The 20837-nt window shown below is 38.7% G+C and overlaps 1 protein-coding gene across 2 annotated transcripts in view; it reads left to right on the forward strand.

Annotated features, from left to right (window-relative positions):
- Positions 1 to 20516, forward strand: part of ARL14EPL (ADP ribosylation factor like GTPase 14 effector protein like) — a 27424-nt gene extending 6908 nt beyond the window's left edge. The window contains exons 2-3 of one of the 2 annotated variants that reach the window (XM_053700484.1): positions 14274 to 14407; positions 20244 to 20516. In XM_053700484.1, the coding sequence (XP_053556459.1) occupies positions 14274 to 14407; positions 20244 to 20469 (360 nt within the window). In that variant the 3' untranslated portion in view covers positions 20470 to 20516. Of the gene's footprint in view, positions 1 to 14270; positions 14408 to 20243 lie in introns of both variants that reach the window. The other variant, XM_053700483.1, reaches the window with a different exon arrangement.
- The last annotated feature ends 321 nt before the right edge of the window (positions 20517 to 20837 follow it).

The following is a 20837-nucleotide window of genomic DNA, read 5'->3' on the forward strand; positions in this document are numbered from 1 at the left end:
AAGCAGCGGTCACAAAGACCGCTGCTCCATAACCTGTCCGCTTGCTCTGAGCAGGCGGACAGACCCGCAAATGCTGCGACGCTGAATTTTGCGCTGGTTTGGTATCCTATATATGGCGTAACCTAGAAGTTACGCTAGTATATTTCTGCCGTTGCCCGTAGTTTTTTGGGCCATAGGCAGGTATACCAAACCAGCGCAGTTTGGTATCCAATATACAGCGTAAGGACTTACGTGGCGAAAATGGAGAAATCTTACTCCATTTTCACCTCACCACAAAAAGCAGCCGTAGTAAGCCTTACGCTGTCTATTGGAGCCCCGTAACTCCCTAAACTAGCTGCAAAATAAACCTAACACCTAACACATGCGCAATGTCTATCTACCTGTCACCCGCGATCTGCTAAATAAAACCTAACACCTAAAGCATGCGCAATGTCTATCTACCTGTCAACCGCGATCCCCCGCCGCAATCCCTAATAAAGTATTTAACCCCTAAACCGCCGCTCCCGGACCCCGCCGCCACCTTCATTAACTACCCCCTTATGTGATCCCCCTACACCGTCGCCAACTATATTAAACTACCCCCTAAAGTGAGCCCCTTACACCGCCGCCATCTACCTTACCTACCCACTAAAGTGAGCCCCTTACACCGCCACCATCTACCTTACCTACCCCCTAAAGTGAGCTCCTACCCGCCGCCATCTATTTTAAAATGATTAACCCCTAATTTAATCCCCCTACCCCGCCGCCACCTATATTAAATTAATTAACCCCTAATTTAATACCCCTACCCCGCTGCCACCTATATTAAATTAATTAACCCCTAATTTAATCCCCCTACCCCGCCGCCAGCTATATTAAATTATTTAACCCCTAAAATACTAAACTATCCCTACCACTAAACCTAAGTCTAACCCTACAAATAGCCCTGAAAAGGGCTTTTTGCATGGCATTACCCAAAGTAAACTGCTCTATTGCCAGCCCTTAAAAGGGCTTTTTGCGGGGCATGCCCCAAAGAAAACTGCTCTTTTACCAGCCCTTAAAAGGGCTTTTGGCGGGGCTTTGTCAAAAACTAAACTGCTCTTTTGCATCTAATCTAAATCCCCCTACACCGCCGCCACCTATAATAAATGTATTAACCCCTAATCTAATCCCCCTACACCGCCGCCAGCTATATTAAACACATTAACCCCTAATCTAATCCCCCTACACCGCCGCCAGCTATATTAACTATATTAACCCTAATTATATTAGGGTTAATATAGTTAATATAGCTATTATATTATATATATTAACTATATTAGCCCTAATTATATTAGGGTTAATATAGTTAATATCATTATTATATTATATATATATTAAGTATAATAACCCTATCTAACTCTAACATCCCTAACTAAACTCTTATTAAAATAAATCTAATATTAATATTATTAATTAAAATATTCCTATTTAAATGTAAATACTTACCTATAAAATAAACCCTAATATAGCTACAATGTAATTAATAATTACATTGTAGCTATTTTAGGGTTTATAATTATTTTACAGGTTACTTGGTATTTATTTTAACTAGGTACAATAGCTATTAAATAGTTAATAACTATTTAATAGCTACCTAGTTAAAATAATTACCAATTTACCTGTAAAATAAATCCTAACCTAAGTTACAAATACACCTACACTATCAATAAATTAAATAAACTACAAATATCTAAACTAAAATACAATTAAATAAACTAAACTAAATTACAAAAAAAACAAACACTAAATTACAAAAAATAAAAAAAATTACAAGATTTTTAAGCTAATTACACCTATTCTAAGCCCCCTAATAAAATAATAAAGCCCCCCAAAATAAAAAAAATCCCTACCCTATTCTAAATTAAAAAAGTTAGCTCTTTTACCTTACCAGTCCTTAAAAGGGCCTTTTGCAAAGAAAACTGCTCTTTTGCCTGAAAAAACACACACAATACCACCCCCCAACATTACAACCCACCACCCACATACCCCTAATCTAACCCAAACCCCCCTTAAATAAACCTAACACTACCCCCCTGAAGATCTCCCTAAGATTCACCCAGCCGTGCAGAACTCTTCATCCGATCCGGGCGATGTCTTCAATCAAGCGGCAGTGAAGTCTTCTTCCATCCGGGCAATGTCTTCAAGCAAGCGGCAGAGAGTCTTCTTCCATCCGCCGATGTCTTCAAGCAAAGCGGCATCTTCAATCTTCTTTCTTCGCTCCTCCGCCGAGGAGCATCCATCCGGCACAACGACTTCCCGACGAATGAGGTTCCTTTATATGACGTCATCCAAGATGGCGTCCGTCGAATTCCGATTGGAATCAATCAGCCAATCGGATTGAACTTGAATCTGATTGGCTGATTCAATCAGCCAATCAGATTTTTCTACCTTAATTCCGATTGGCTGATAGAATCCTATCAGCCAATCGGAATTCGACGGACGCCATCTTGGATGACGTCATTTAAAGGAACCTCATTAGTCGGGAAGTCGTTGTGCCGGATGGATGCTCCGCGGCGGAGGAGCGAAGAAAGAAGATTGAAGATGCCGCTTTGCTTGAAGACATCGCCGGATGGAAGAAGACTCTCTGCCGCTTGCTTGAAGACATCGCCCGGATGGAAGAAGACTTCACTGCCGCTTGATTGAAGACATCGCCCGGATCGGATGAAGAGTTCTGCCCAGCTGGGTGAATACAAGGTAGGGAGATCTTCAGGGGGGTAGTGTTAGGTTTATTTAATGGGGGTTTGGGTTAGATTAGGGGTATGTGGGTGGTGGGTTGTAATGTTGGGGGGTGGTATTGTGTTTTTTTTTTCAGGCAAAAGAGCAGTTTTCTTTGGGGCATGCCCCGCAAAAGGCCCTTTTAAGGGCTGGTAAGGTAAAAGAGCTAACTTTTTTAATTTAGAATAGGGTAGGGATTTTTTTTTATTTTGGGGGGCTTTATTATTTTATTAGGGGGCTTAGAATAGGTGTAATTAGCTTAAAAATCTTGTGATCTTTTTTTATTTTTTGTAATTTAGTGTTTGTTTGTTTTTTGTAATTTAGTTTAGTTTATTTAATTGTATTTTAGTTTAGATATTTGTAGTTTATTTAATTTATTGATAGTGTAGGTGTATTTGTAACTTAGGTTAGGATTTATTTTACAGGTAAATTGGTAATTATTTTAACTAGGTAGCTATTAAATAGTTATTAACTATTTAATAGCTATTGTACCTAGTTAAAATAAATACCAAGTTACCTGTAAAATAAATATAAACCCTAAAATAGCTACAATGTAATTATTAATTACAATGTAGCTATCTTAGGCCTAGATTTGGAGTTTTGCGGTAGAAGGGCTGTTAACGCTCCGCGGGCTTTTTTCTGGCCGCACCATAAATTTAACTCTGGTATCGAGAGTTCAAACAAATGCTGCGTTAGGCTCCAAAAAAGGAGCGTAGAGCATTTTTACCGCAAATGCAACTCTCGATACCAGAGTTGCTTACGGACGCGGCCAGCCTCAAAAACGTGCTCGTGCACGATTCCCCCATAGAAAACAATGGGGCTGTTTGAGCTGAAAAAAAACCTAACACCTGCAAAAAAGCAGCGTTCAGCTCCTAACGCAGCCCCATTGTTTCCTATGGGGAAACACTTCCTACGTCTGCACCTAACACTCTAACATGTACCCCGAGTCTAAACACCCCTAACCTTACACTTATTAACCCCTAATCTGCCGCTCCCGCTATCGCTGACCCCTGCATATTTTTTTTAACCCCTAATCTGCCGCTCCGTAAACCGCCGCAACCTACGTTATCCCTATGTACCCCTAATCTGCTGCCCCTAACACCGCGGACCCCTATATTATATTTATTAACCCCTAATCTGCCCCCCACAACGTCGCCGACACCTGCCTACACTTATTAACCCCTAATCTGCCGAGCGGACCTGAGCGCTACTATAATAAAGTTATTAACCCCTAATCCGCCTCACTAACCCTATAATAAATAGTATTAACCCCTAATCTGGCCTCCCTAACATCGCCGACACCTAACTTCAATTATTAACCCCTAATCTGCCGACCGGAGCTCACCGCTATTCTAATAAATGTATTAACCCCTAAAGCTAAGTCTAACCCTAACACTAACACCCCCCTAATTTAAATATAATTTAAATCTAACGAAATAAATTAACTCTTATTAAATAAATTATTCCTATTTAAAGCTAAATACTTACCTGTAAAATACATCCTAATATAGCTACAATATAAATTATATATAGGATTTATTTTACAGGCAACTTGGTAATTATTTTAACCAGGTACAATAGCTATTTAATAGTTACCTAGTTAAAATAATAGCAAATTTACCTGTAAAATAAATCCTAACCTAAGATATAATTAAACCTAACACTACCCTATCAATAAATTAATTAAACTACCTACAATTACCTACAATTAACCTAACACTACACTATCAATAAATTAATTAAACACAATTCCTACAAATAAATACAATTAAATAAACTAGCTAAAGTACAAAAAATAAAAAAGAACTAAGTTACAAAAAATAAAAAAATATTTACAAACATAAGAAAAATATTACAACAATTTTAAACTAATTACACCTACTCTAAGCCCCCTAATAAAATAACAAAGCCCCCCAAAATAAAAAATTCCCTACCCTATTCTAAATTAAAAAAGGTAAAAGCTCTTTTACCTTACCAGCCCTGAACAGGGCCCTTTGCGGGGCATGCCCCAAGAATTTCAGCTCTTTTGCCTGTAAAAAAAAACATACAATACCCCCCCCAACATTACAACCCACCACCCACATACCCCTAATCTAACCCAAACCCCCCTTAAATAAACCTAACACTAAGCCCCTGAAGATCTTCCTACCTTGTCTTCACCATCCAGGTTCACCGATCCGTCCTGAAGAGCTCCTCCGATGTCCTGATCCAAGCCCAAGCGGGGGGCTGAAGAGGTCCATGATCCGGTCAAAGTCTTCATCCAAGCGGGGCAGAAGAGGATCTTCCATCCGATTGAAGTCTTCATCCAAGCAGCATCCATCCGGAGCGAAGCGGCAGGATCCTGAAGACCTCCAGCGCGGAACATCCATCCGGCCCGACGACTGAACGACGAATGACTGTTCCTTTAAGGGACGTCATCCAAGATGGCGTCCCTCGAATTCCGATTGGCTGATAGGATTCTATCAGCCAATCGGAATTAAGGTAGGAATTTTCTGATTGGCTGATGGAATCAGCCAATCAGAATCAAGTCCAATCCGATTGGCTGATCCAATCAGCCTATCAGATTGAGCTCGCATTCTATTGGCTGATCGGGGTTAAATAATTTAATATAAGTGGCGGCGGGGTAGGGGGATTAGATTAGGGGTTAAATAATTTAATATAGGTGGCGGTGGGGTAGGGGGATTAGATTAGGGGTTAAATTATTATTATTATTATCAGTTATTTGTAGAGCGCCAACAGATTCTGCAGCGCTAATAATTTAATATAAGTGGCGGCGGTGTAGGGGGATTAAATTATTGGTTAATAATTTTAAAATAGATGGCAGCGGGGTAGGGGCTCACTTTAGGGGGTAGGTAAGGTAGATGGAGGCGGGGTAGGGGCTCGCATTAGGGGGTTATAGATTTAATATAGCTGGCGGCGGGTCCGGGAGCTGCGGTTTAGGGGTTAATAACTTTATTAGGTGGCGGCGGGGTCCGGGAGCGTCGGTTTAGGGGTTAATACATTTTATATTGTTAGGATAATGAGGGGGGAAAGCGGATAAAGGGTTAGACGTGTCGGGCTATGTTTGGGAGGCGTGTTAGACAGTGCGGGTGATTTCATACTTTAGTCAGGTTTTGTAGGCACCGGCAGTTTCTAAAGTGCCGTAAGTCACTGGCGACTCCAGAAATTTGTACTTACGCAGATTTCTGGACATCGCTGGTCTATCAGACTTATGGCACTTTAGCATCTGACGGCGCCGTATATAGGATAGCTTGAGTTGCGAGGTGAAACTGCGGGCGGCGGGGGTTCCCTCGCTTGCGCCGCAATCTACGCTGCATATCGGATCGCGCCCCACATAATTTAAAACTGCAATATAAAGTGACTTTGCCTTTGTGATAGTGGCTAACTAAATATATAAGTTACATTGCCTTCTTGATAGTGGCTAACTAAATATAAGGGCCACCTTTTTTCATCTGCAGCAGACGACTTACCACGGTTCTAAAATATCTCAGCCATTGAATTTCACTCCAAGCTAAGTGGCACTTATCTACTTTAGCAACACCTGTACTGCCTTTCTACAGAAGCTTAGAAATCACATACAGAGCTTTTGTCTCTTTATAAACATCAATCGGGGAATACCACAACATTTATCAAAGTATTTATTATATTTACCGTACATTGAATTGCACTATCAGAAGTCCTTGCGTTTACTGTGATGTATTTTATAGGATCAGTATCAATAACTTGATGTATTTGTTCTACACTTACTGAATTGTCTTTTATTATTGTTTTAGTGTTTCTGATTGTTTTTTATTGCTCTACAGGTGATGCCACACCACAACAAATTTATAGTTTGTGATATTGTTTTTATATGCTATCTGATACATTATTTGATATGTTATTTGGATATACTATGTGTTTTTATATAAACTGATTAAATATTTAGCCTTAATCTTAACTTCCACCTCTTTATATTCCTTTATTCACACTTATTTACCTTGTTTTTTTGGATTCTAGACCTACATAGAGTTTAGTATTTCATCCATTCCCGCACAACCCTCTGCTCCCCTCAGAGCGCCACTCAATATCTTTTACAAACAACCTTTTCCCTAACCACGCCACAGAGATTGGGGTATATTACTTTTGAGCTGGCTCAGAGGATAAGATAAGGGTCCAGATTACCTTTTTTATTTTTATAGCCATCTTTGAAGCCTCATGGGGGTGGGGGACGGGGTACTATATGGGGCATTTTTATTTTATATAATAAAAAATTTTTTTTATTTTTTTTTATACCTAAGTGCCTCCACTCAACGAGGCATTTAGCACACAAGCAGAGCATCGGAAGCCTGTCTGATCACTTCCGATGCTCTGTTAACTGCTGGGCTCCACGTGGAGCGAAACCGAAAGTGATCATTCGTGGGGGAGTGATCAATCTGGTCCCAGGAGTCGGGAACAGTATTGCAGGATGCCTCGACATCGAGGCATCGCTGCAATACTGTTAGAGTGACTGGAAGCGATCTCGATCGCTTCCAGCGCTCAGTTTAGCCGAAGACATACAGGGTACGTCCTTGGTCGTTAACAGCCTTTTTTTGCATAAAGTACCCTATACGTCGTTGGTCGTTAAGGGGTTAAGTAAAAATGAAACCTTCTTGGTTCAAACAGAGCATGCCATTTTAACTGACTTAAATGTATATCTATAATCAAATTGACTTAATTTTCTTTGTATCCTTTGTTGAAAAACATACCAATGTAGGCTCGGGAGCAGAGACACACTACTGAGAGCAAGCTGGTTATTGGTATACATATGCCTCTTGTAGTTGGCCCACCAGATGTGCTATTAGCTGACTCCCAGTAATGTATTGCTGCTTTGGAGCTGACTTTGCAAGGGTTAAGCCCATGGGGGTTGATCACAATTTTGCTCTTGTTTTGGGCAGCTAACAATTTGTTAATGCCAGGTGGTAATGTCAGTGTATTTTTCCAGTGATCACAATCAAAAATATTCTGCCTTTAGTACTGCTGAAGTGCAGAATTGAAATTAAATGCGGTTGCATTTAATGTTAATTTGTAATGTGCATGCAGGTGCGATACTGATATGTTGCGTCTGCGCTAACTTTAGCGGGCCACTTGTGTTCTAGCCCTATATGGGTTAAAATGTGATTAAGTCTTAAGTTACTTTACCTTTAATCAGCGTGTTTCAAATGATACTTTTTATATAAAAAAGATGACCTTCTAAATACATGATAAAACAGTTCTCAGCTACTTCTACGCTGCATATGTTTTATTAATGCTAAATGCCACACATTTAATCAGTCACATTTTATTAAAAACAGGAAGCTGAATATTTCTTAAATTTTTAATGAATGACCACATTGTTATTTAATGAATATTTGATAGGAAATGTAGTAAATGTGGAAAAGTTCTGAGATTATAGAAACACAGGGCATTACTACTGTAAAATGATCACAAAGGAATTCATAGTTATAAGTTAGTGAGAAAGGAACAAAGGATGTCACTTCTCCTCTGGAGCTCCCCTGTGGATTAATTTGCATCTCCAGATGTATGTATCGTCTGTCTGTGTGCTGTTATCAGACCATAATTCATCATTTGTTTCACACTGCTCCCAGGGAGTCTTGAGTGAATCCTGCAGAACCCATAATCCTGGAACTGCAAAATATAATTTTTTGTTAATAAGAGCAGGAACTCATTTTATGTTTCCACAATTAGCCATGTAGCAGAAAAGATAGGAAAAATATATACAAATGGCTTATCAAATATAATATTTAGGGCTAGATTACGAGTGGCACGCTAACTGTGAGTGAAAAAAAGGTATATTGCGTCTCTTTGGGCTTGTCAGAAGTAATGTGCGCATTCGCTTGAGCGCAATTGAATTTAATGTGCGTTGGGAAAGCACAAATTCAGAGCTCTGGTTAACTGTTATAACAAGCAGTCCAATGTTTCTGAGAATCAAGGGGTTAAGCAAAGGAATGGTCACTAGGAAAAGCAGGATTCAGTAACGAGAAGGCAGTCTAATCTTTCTGAGTATCAAAAGGGTTAAACAGTAGAACGGTCAATAGGCAATGCAGGATTCAGTAACAAGCAGGCAGTCCAATTTGTCTGAGTGTCAAAGGGTTTAAGCAGTAGAATGGTCAATAGGCAATGCAGGGTTCAGTAACAAGCAGGCAGTCCAATCTTTCTGAGTATCAAAAGGGTTAAGCTGTAAAATGGTAAATAAGCAATGCAGGTTTCAGTAACAAGCAGGGAGTCCTGTAAAGCACAAAAGTAAACAGCAAAATAATAGCACCCAGGAGTACTCAAAGGTAAACCTATACTAGGGTGCATTTTTACTGAAGGAGATTATCTTAAATAGGGGCAGGCTCACATCCAGGTGGAAGCACAGGTGTACAGGAAATGAGCAGAGCAGCAATCACGGCTTGCACCACACCGTGCACCACACAACAACCAGATGCTGCCATGGCAACGACCGGGACGAGAGGGGCAGTGGCGTGACAATATATATATATATATATATATACAGTATATATATATATATATATATATATATATAGGTATAGATATAAATAGTACCACAAACATTATATATATATATATATATATATATATATATATATATATACATACAGTATATATATATATATATATATATATATATATATATACTGTATGTATTTATGAATAAATAGAACATATTCTTCTATGTGAAGAACATCGGAATGTGAAATATTAATATTTCAAGTCGAGTTAGCGCACTTGAGGAAACACTATCGGGTTTGCATGCAAGTAAGTGTGTTAGTTTTTTTTTCTACTTTTCAAGCTCTATTGCAGTCCATGGGAAAATACGTTAACTCAACTGATCTAAGGTACTGACAGTCACTACCACCTTAAGCAAGGGGCTCGATGATATAAATTTCGCCTGCTCAAAGCCACTTTTTCTTCCCGACTGTCGCAGGACTGCCCCAGTGGAATGTTCGTAAAAAAAGGGTCCGTCCCTGCAAGTGGCGAGATGGCTCCTATTAAAAGTTTTGGAGCTCGCTGGATAGGGACACTTCGCTCCTTAGAGTGAAGTTAACAGGGATCAGGGGGAGCACATTAAAATTAAAATCCTGCAGCCAATATAACTCACATTATGCTGCTTTCTGCATAGATCATCTTACATTTGCCTATATGTTTGTATATAGAGGTATGTGTTGTTCTATTAGGGTTATAATTATTTTGAGTGTTCTGAGAAAAGCTTGCCACATTTTAGTTGGCAAGAAAAAACTGTGATATCTGCAGAGCGAAAATCTTTATAGAATTACGCTGGGATTAGAGAGACATTCTCATATACGCCCATGTTCAGCCCATTTTACGAAAAAAACAAAACAATTATGCTTTGCATTTTGTATTTATAAGTTCAAATTCTGTATGATTTTTGCATATCCAGTTTACTAAAATTACGATTTACTCTGAGCATATTTAATTTGATTTATTCCTGTGTAAATTACATACAACATTAAATTTTTTGGTAAAATACGATTTTTGGTGAAGATTTTTTTTATGATTTTTGATGCATCTTAACAATACAATTTTTTCCTGCTTATTTTTGTGTGAATGGTTCAAATATTTGTTTTGTATAATGTTTAAAATACAAATTTTGTTGTGCACATTTCATATGAAAATGCAGTATACGCCCCTTAGCGAGACACCCTGTTTTCAGGGTAAAAAGTGGCTTTAGATCATTCCACCAGGGAAATAGAAGGACTGGCGAACATTCTTTAATAATCTCGCCAGCCCAGAGAGCTTTCAATCATCGAGCCCAAGATGTTCCACAATTTGATTGCTCTTACCGTGAAAAAACATTTACGTTGCTGGAGATTAAAGGGACAGACTACTCCAAAATTGTTATTGTTTAAAAAGATAGATAATGCCTTTACTACCCATTTCCCAGCTTTGCACAACCAACAATGTTATAAAAATATACTTTATAAGCTTTAAACATCTAAATTTCTGCCTTGTTCTTAGCCGCTGCTGGCTGCCTTTATCTCAGGGCATTTTTATGGCTTTTCACAGCAAGACACTGCTCGTTCATGTGTGCCATATAGATAACATTGTGCTCACCCCTGTGGAGTTATTCATGAATCTGCAGAAATTGTCTAAAATATACTGTAAGTCTGTAAATAGAACTGAGATAAGGGGGCAGTCTGCAGAGACTTAGATACCAGGTAATCACAGAAGTAAAAAGTATATTAACCTTACCGTGTTGGTTATGCAAAACTGGGGAATGGGTAATAAAATGGATTATCTATCTTTTTAAACAATAACATTTTTGGTGTAGACTGTCCCTTTAAATCTCCTTTCCTCTAGCCTTAAATTGTGAACTTGTGTCACAAACAGCTGCCTTGGAATAAACAGCTCTTCCCCTAACTGTGTATGGGCCTTGAATATATTTAAGTAAAGTAATCATATAATTTAAGTAAAGTAATCATATCATCTCTCAAATGCCTCTAGAGTAAAAAGACCCAGTTTGGCTAACCTCTCTTCATAGTTTAATCCTCCATTTCCCTAATTAATTGCAAGGCCCTTCTCTAAACTTTTTGTAGTTCTGCAATGTCCCTTTTTAAAATTGGTCCTGTACTCCGTACTCAGGGTGAGGTCTAGCCAGGGATTTATAAAGCAACAAAATGTATGCTTTCTTCCCTTGCATCTATGCCCCTTTTAATATTAGGCTTAGAAGCCGCTGCCCTCCATTGTTCATTTTTAGCTTGTTATCTATAAGCACGCCTATATCCTTTTACTCGTCTGCTTTGCTACACCCAGTCCCATTTAAATAATAGGAAGCATGCATATCTTTTTACTTCAAAATGTAGAACCTTTACATTAACCAATCTTAAATTTCATTTGTCTTATACTAGCCCAATCCTCCAATTTTTGTAAACCCCCTGGTAAAGCAATTGTATCCTGCATTGACCTAATCCCCTTACACAAGTTTGTATTATCTGCAAAAATATGTTGCTATTTAATCATTTCTCCAAGTAATTTATAAAAATATTTAAAAAAACAGCACCAGTCCCTGGGGGACCCCAATAATTACTTTTTTCCAGTCTGAGTATGATCCATTTACTACATCATGTTGCTCCCTGTCTTTCATCCAGTTATTTATCTATAAACTAACATTTTCAGATATTCCCTTAATTTTGTACAATAATCTCTCATGTGGCGTTGTATCAAAAGTCTTTGCGAAATCCAAGTAAATCACATCAATTGATTAACTTTTATCTATATATTTCTTACCTAATAAGATTTTTTTGACAAGAACTATTGCTCATAAAACCATGCTGATATGAATTCATAACCGTGTTTTCCTAAATATACTTCCAGTTTCTTCCCCACTACTGATGTCAGGCTTACTGGTCTATAGCTTCCTGGATAAATCCTGCTTTCCCTTTTTAAAAAGTGGTACCACATCAGCTTTACGCTAGTCCTGGGGTACTATGGCTGAGGATAACAAGTCTTAAAAATTGAAGAGCAGAGGTTTGGCTATAACAGTGATACGTTACCTTAGAACCCTTGGGTGTATTCCATCTGGACCTGGAGCTTTATTTACCTTGATTTTATCCAGTTTTTTCCTGATGCCATGTAGTTATAACCCAGTTATTAGTATGGACTTGTATGTTCTAATTTGGTTTAATGTCTCCCCATTAGTTCCTCTCTTGTATATACTGGAGAAAATAAATGGGTGATTTTTCAAATAGAGCATGCAATTTTAAACAATTTTTCAAATTACTTCTGTTATCTATTTTCTTTGTTCCCTTGGTATCATTTGTTGAAATGCATACCTAGGTAGACTCAGGAGCAGCAATTACTGGAAACCAGTTGCTGATTAGTGGCTGCACATACATTCCTCTTGTCATTAGCTCACACAATTTGTTCAGCTAGCTCCCAGTAGTGCATTGCTGCTCCTTTACAAAGGATACCAAGAAAATGAAGCTCATTTGATAACAGTAATACATTGGAAACTTGATTAAAACTGTATGCTCTATCTGAATCACAATTTTTTTTTCATGTCCAATTAGCCCCTTAACGACCAACGACTAAGGACGTGCCTGGTACGTCCTCGGGGGTTTCAAGAGGTGGAAGCAATCGGGGGAAGCTACACTACAGAAAACATAGGATTATCTAAAAACAAAACAAAAAAACAGCCTTGTTTTATTGCAAAGTGGGTACTGGCAGACAACTGCCAGTACCCAAGATAGCGGCAAATAGGTAGAGAGGGGGAGGGTTAAAGAGCTGTTGGGGGGGGGGGATCAGGGAGGTTGGGTACTAAGGGGGATCTAACACTGCAGAATATATGTAAAAAATACAAAAAATATATATATAAAAAAAAGCCTTTTATTTTAGTACTGCCAGACTTTCTGCCAGTACTTAAGATAGCGGTGACAATTGTGAAGTAGGGGAGGGAAGAGATCTGTTTGAGAGGGGTCAGGGAGGGATCAGGGTGTCAGTTGGGAGGCTGATCTCTACACTAAAGCTAAAATTAACCCTACAAGCTACCTAATTAACCCCTTCACTGCTGGGCATAATACAACTGTGGTGCACAGTGGCATTTAGCGGCCTTCTAATAACCAAAAACCAATGCCAAAGCCATATAGATCTGCTATTTCTGAACAAAGCGGATCCCAGAAAAGCATTTACAACCATTTGTGCCATAATTGCACAAGCTGTTTGTAAATATTTTCAGTGAGAAACCTAAAGTATGTGAAAAAGTTAACGATTTTTTTATTTGATCGCATTTGGCGGTGAAATGGTGGCATATGGATTCCTGACAGATATCAGTGTTACAATGTAACTTTCTAATTTTTAAAAAAAAATGGTTTGGAAATAGCAAAGTGCTACTTTTATTTATTGCCCTAAAACTTGCAAAAAAGCAAAGAACATGTAAACATTGGGTATTTCTAAACTCAGCATAAAATTTAGAAACGATTTAGCATGGGTGTTTTTTGGTGGTTGTAGATGCGTAACAGATTTTGGGGGTCAAAGTTAAAAAAGTGTGATTTTTTCATCATATTTTATAAAAATAGTTATAGTAAATTATAAGATATGATGAGAATAATGGTATTTTTAGAAAGTCCATTTAATGGCGAGAAAAACTGTATATAATATAGTAAATGAGTAAGAGGAAAATTACAGCTAAACACAAACACCACAGACACACACATGCAAAAACAGCCCTGGTCACTAACGGTAAGAAAATTGAAACAATGGTCTGGTCACTAAGGGGTTAATTTGTTGATATACTGTACTATACTACATATATAAAATGTCATTAATATTGCTTTAATACAAGACAGATGGTGATTTCTCATGTATGTTTGTTCCATAGAAATATCCCATGTATACTCGTTGCATAATGACTATTAAATGCCTGTCATCTAATTAGGAGCAATAAAATACAAATTTTGATCCTCTGCACAATGGCTGGCATGGCATTATCTGGCACTGTGGTTGTTTGTTTGGCCAGCTATTCACTGGAAATATATTATGCTTTGATATTCTTTTAGCAGCAGATTGAGCGGCAGCTGAAATGTTTAGCCTTTCAGAACCCGGGGCCCCAAGTAGCAGATTTCAACCCTGAAACCAGAAAACAGAAAAAGAAAGTTTACATGTCTCAAATGAATGGCTATTACTCTACAAGCAAGTAAGTATGAAATAAAGCTTGTATTTGTGCTTTGGTAGCTGTTAGCATCAAACATCTAATGAGAACAGTAACATTTTGTTTTTTAGAGAAAAGACAACTATGAATCAAACCTACACTTTCTGTTATCTGCAGAGCAGCAACTAACCTTATTTCAAATGCTGCAAACCATATTTGGGAACATGAGAAATATACACATAGATTACGAGTTTTGCGTTGCGGCTTTTAACGCTGAAAAAATGGTAATTTCAGCGTAATAGCAGGAACGCACTATTGGGAGTCGTGTCGGTATAGCTATACCGCAAGCATTTTAGCCTGTAACGCAAAGTCAATCCTGCACTCAAAAAAATGAATTTTTTTGTGTGGGATTTCCATAGCGCTGGTATTACAGGTTGTGCGGTGAGGCTAAAATGATTGCATTACAGCCTATACCGACAAGATCCATACCGCCATCTAAGACCAGTAGTTCACAAAACTCATAACTAAAGTGTTACAAAGTACACTAACACCCATAAACTACCTACTAACCCTTAAACCGCCACCCTCCCGCATCGCAAACACTATATTAAACCTATTAACTCCTAATCTGCCGCCCACCCACATCGTGACTATTTAATAAAGTTAATAACCCCTAATCTGCCGCCCACCCCATCTCCAACACTATTTAAATACAGTATATTAATCCCTATTCCTCCGCACCCTGACATCGCCGCCACTATAATAAAGTTATTAACCCCTATTCCGCCACTCCCCAAAATCAACGCCATTAAATAAAGTTATTAAACCCTAAACCTCCGGCCTCCCACATCTCCGCCACTAAATAAGCCTATTAACTCTTAAACTGCTACCCCCCACATCGCAAAACACTAATTTAAACTATTAACCCCTAAACCTAACACCCCCCAAACTTTAAATTAAAATTACTATATAACTCTATTTAAATAAATTAAAACTTGCCTGTCAAAATAAATATAAACCTAACATTAAACTATAAATTAACCTAACAACTATTCTAATAAAATAAAAAAAAATACTACCAATTAAAATATCTAAATTACAAACTTAAAAAAACCTAACACTATGAAAAAAATTAAAAAAAAATTAAATTACAACTAAAAAAAAAAATCCTACGAAAAATGTAAATAATCTGTTTTCCAAAAATAATTGACACTAAGATCACGAAAAAAAATAAAAAAAAATAAACGAAATTATCAAAAATAAAAACAATTACACCTAATCTAATAGCCCTATAAAAAAAGCCCCCCAAAATAAAAACACCCACTAGCCTACAATAAACTACCAATAGCTCTAAAAGGGCCTTTTGTAGGACATTGCCCTAAAGAAATCAGCTCTTTTACCTGTAAAAAAGTCCCCCCAACATTAAAACCCACCACCCAAACAACCCCACAAAATAAAAAACCTAACTCTAAAAAAAACCTAAGTTACCCATTGCCCCTAAATGGGGCATTTGTATGGGCATTGCACTTAAAAGGGCATTCAGCTCTTTTTCAAAGCTCAAATCCTAATCTTAAAAAAAAAAAAACACCCCAAAAAAAAAAACCTGACGCTAAATCCAGAAGATCTAATCACGGTTTCTGAAGTCCGGACATCCATCTCCATCCAGGCGGCGAGGTCTTAATCCAGGCAGCGAGGTCTTCATCCATCCTGGGGGTGTCTTCTATCTTCATCCCGGCGGCACGGAGCGGAGCCATCCTGGAAGCCGATGCCATCCTGCACGAAGCGTCCTCTTCATACGGTCGCCGCCGTACACTGAAGTTGAATGCAAGGTAGCTGTTTCAAAATGGCGTATCTTGCATTCCTATTGGCTGATTTGATTCTTCAAATTCAAATCAGCCAATGGGATGAGAGCTACTGAAATCCTATTGGCTGTTTTGAACAACCAATAGGATTTCAGTAGCTCTCATCCTATTGGCTGTTTTGAGGTGGGTGGGCAGCCCATCGCTGGAGGGCGGTGGGAGCGGGTGGGACCACTATACTACAGAAAAAAAAATTAGAGTGGCAGTGAGGGGGAAGGAGAGAGGGGGGCTTCTATGGTGGAAAGGGATGGAAAGGGTGGGAAAGCGATCTTGGAGTGGGAGGGGGGAGGGTAATGAGGGGGGCAGCACTACAGAAAGACCTCCATAGCCTTCTACGAGGGAGTACGTGAACGCGCACAAGATATTCTAAATTTGCTTTTTTGTGCTCATCGGGTTAGCCTGCAAGCAAAAACAGTTTACTTTTTACATGTGTAAAATTTTGAGGGTCAAAGTTAGAAAAAGTGTGGGTTTTTTTCAATTTTTTCATCATATTTTATAAAAAAAATTATAGTAAATTATAAGATATGATGAAAATAATGGTATGTTTAGAAAGTCCATTTACTTTGTAATCTGGGCCATAGAAGCTATGTTCAGTAATGAAAAAATACATACTCTAATTTTGTGTAGGAGGGATCAATTCAGTGAAGCTCTCCTACCGCAACCCTGACTGTTGATCTCTTAACCAATCAAATTTCCTTAAAAAAAAAAGAATAAAGAGGAACAACACACTAGGTCCTGAGTGACAGTAAGGAATAGGTAACTGTGATGGATATCCCGGCTACCCCGACTGGGTAGCTCCGCCAAACGGGTCCTGCTTCCTCCCTGCCGACTGCAGCTATGTAGCTGGCAAGTGACCACAGCCTGTAGCCACCCCTGATGCCTGACAGCATCAGTACCCAGTGTCCCACCCTGTGGCAGACTTCAGCTACCCAGACTGGGTAACTCTGCCTGATGATTCTTTCTCTGCCTGGAACAGGCTGCTATGTAGCCCAGGAAAGTGATTTTAGCTGTAGCCAACCCAAATAACTAGACAGACTAGCATTCAGGTTAAACAAGAACTGATTTTATTGTAAAACATACACTCCTTTTATACACACAGCTCATCTTGATAACACAAAGGACAATCCCACAATTTTCCTGCCATTCCCGCCCCTCCAGACAGCCCGGCACCTCCATAGGAGCCACAGTCTCACATAATCCCAATATGGGTGAGGTTGCAGGGGGGGTTGGGGGTAGCCTTAGCTGTCTGGTATCCGTGACAGTAACTGTGGGCTTTTGTTGCTGATACTAGAAGAGGGTGAAGCTTAAATGTGCTTGAATGAGGATTAATGTAAGGAAGTAACTTTAAGTTTTTGGGGGGACGGGGAGTGATTTTGGGATCACCTTAGGTGTTTGGTGGTTAGGACCAGAAATTATAGGGTTAGTTGTGGTTAGGATTCTTTCTTAGGGATTATTGTTTTGTTGAGGTTACTATTAGTACACTTAATCAAGGTAGATGAGAGGAAAAAGGGATTTACATCGGTGTAGTAGCAGCTTGTAATTGTGACTGAGATCAAATTGTTGAGAAATGCATGTGCAATGTCGCCCCCTGCTCACTGGAGACCAATTGACCGCTAGCAGGGGCTGTCAATCATCCCGATCGTATTGAATCAGGATGATTTCAATCCGCAACTTAAAAGGTGGCGGACAGGTTGAGGAGCAGCGGTCTATTGACCGCTGCTTCTTAACATCCGTTTCAGACGAGCCTGAAATGATGGGACTCCGAAGCAGCATCTGCAGCTTAACAAATAGAGCCCTTGAAGTAAAGTGTTAGGGACAAAATTAAAGTATTGCAAAATAAATGTGAACATATCAAAAATAAAGAATTACACACATATATAGACATATTGAATGCAAAATATAAGTTTATTATTGAAAAAAAATGTATGCAAAGTGTTTAAATGGATATGGTATATGACAAGGTGTTGGACTTGGAAGGGGTCATAAATATATATATGTATGTATGTATACTTATGTATGAGCAAACATACATACACATATAAATATACACACATATATATACACCTTTGAGTGCTTCCAAGTCCAACACCTTATCATATACCATATCCCTTTAAAACAATGCTAACACCATTTTTATATATATATATATATATATATATATATATATATGCACTCGCTGAATGTATTGAAAAGGTGGCATTTCAGGGAACAAATCCCCTTCTTCAGACTGATATTCTGTTGACAGAGGACTTTACATTTGGAAAAAATTAGGGGTAGATTAATTATAACCCCCGATGGACATGATCCGCTATAGCAAATCATGTCCGCCCTGCATCGCTAAATGCCGACAACATACGCTGTTGGCATTTAATATTGCACAAACATTTCGTGTGAAATGATTGTGCAATGCCGCCCCCTGCACATTTGCGGCTAATCTGCTGCTAGCAGGGGGTGTCAATCAGCCAGATTGTATCGGATTGGGATGTTTGTAGTCCGCCACCTCAGAGGTGGCGGACAAGTTAAGAAACAGCTGTCTTATGACCGCTGCTTCTTAACTTAAGTTTCCAGCGAGCAGTATCCGCTGATTGGTATATCTACCCCATTGTATCATATGAAACTACATTCATTTTTACTTTTGTGAGTAAGAAAGGCAGAGAGAAAGAAACAAAGAACTTTATGTACAATCCTATTACAGATACAAAGCCCTTTATCCAAACTGCTTGGGTTTGGAAAAGACAGTCTGCCAGTATGCAGTTTAGGCATATTTTTATTATTATTTTTTAAAATATTTTTTTTTTGTCACTCTCTGTAACAATTGCCTTCATATAGTAAGGGAGCATGGTCAGCACTCCCTTAATATATGAAGGCAAATACCTTCTGCCCCTGGCTTCAGTCTCCACTGTCTAAGCTGAAAGCGGGGAATGCTGCATGCGCCACAGTATTGGACGTAGGCGTTACATCAACACAGTATGATGTACCTACATCCAAATGGCGCATGGGGTTAAACAACTGACAACCCTGATCACAGGGAGAGGATACAGAATTAATTAACTCATGTAGATGTACAGAAGTGTAATTTACCTATAGAATGCAGCTGTGGAAACTACTGAGAAAGCATCTTAGAGACCTATGTTGGAAAACAAGAAAATGAAGATGAACTGTTATGATTCTGAAGGATTGTGCAATTTAAAAAAAAAAAAAAAAACTTTCTGGTGTACTTTTGTCATCAAATTTACTTTGCTTTATTAGCATCCATTGTTAAAGAGCATGCCTAGGTTAGCTCACAGGTGTGCCCGTGTCTTTAACACTATGGCCTCTAGTTATCAAAGTCAGGCGGACCTGATCCGACAGTGCGGATCAGGTCCGCCAGACTTCACTGAATACGGCGAGCAATATGCAATGGGCCGCCAGCAGGGGGTGTCAATCAACCCGATCGTACTAGATCGGGTTGATTTCCGGCGATGTCTGTCCGCCTGCTCAGAGCAGGCGGACAGGTTATGGAGCAGCGGTCTTTGTGACCGTTGCTTCATAATTGCTGTTTTCTAGCGAGCCTGCTGTTTCTAGCGAGCTTGATACATATGCCCCTATGTGGCTAGTGTTTGTGGTACTGTTAGTGACAGTGTTTTACATTGTTGCAAACACTGCTGCCATTTAGTTCTCATAAGTCTATAACATTGCTAAATACGTTGTTGCATACACTGCTATTTTAGAGTACTAAACATGTGCACACTCCTGAGCATATCTAGATATGCTCTTCAACTAAGGATACCAAAAGAATAGAGCAAATGCAAAAGTAATTTTTTGTTCTTGCTTGAATCCTGAAAGTTTTATTTTTATTTTGCTTGATAGAAAAGTTTTGGTCATACCGGACTAAACTATATCAAATTCTTCTTACCTGCTATAAAGTGCAGAAAGGCATTGTGTGACAATGTGTTGCACCCCTCAGTGGTAGATAAAGTATTAATACTAAGTAGTAGAATTGCATGAATATATTTGACAGATATTTTCTGTCCTATCCTCAGGGTGTCACTGAAGAAGTATGACAAGCAAGGCAAACTCCTCTGCAATAAGCGAGATCTGTGTGACTGCCTGGAGGAGGAATGTCAAGGATGCTTCTATCCATGCCCCAAATGCAGCTCCAAAAAGTGTGGACCTGAATGCCGCTGTAACCGAAAATGGGTTTATGACAGAATACAGACTGAATCCGGGGATGTAATTAGCAAGATGCCGTTTGCTATTCCTGATTAATGCCGCACAGGAACTGCCCAGCTGAAGTAAATGTGTGTTTAATTTTAATGGGAGGTATTAATAAACTGTGTTTAACTTAACATTTCATTTTAACGATAAAATTAACTATTTCAGCAAATTATTTTACTTTTAACAATTTATGTTTTGTTTTACTATGTGTTTAAGTTAAACCTAAAAAGGAATTAAAATTCCTATGTCACTTCATATGAAGATGCTGCTTGTTAGCAAATGAGAAGCGTGCATACATGTGTAGGTTTTCATTACTGCCCACATCCTCATCAGGGCAGAATGGGTTAAACACGTGGTAAAAGAATGGACTTTGTTAAATAATTTATTTCTACCCTAGAACACAACTCCAGTCCTCAAGT

Source organism: Bombina bombina, chromosome 2, assembly GCF_027579735.1.
Source record: "Bombina bombina isolate aBomBom1 chromosome 2, aBomBom1.pri, whole genome shotgun sequence".
In the NCBI taxonomy this organism is placed as follows: Eukaryota; Metazoa; Chordata; class Amphibia; order Anura; family Bombinatoridae; genus Bombina; species Bombina bombina.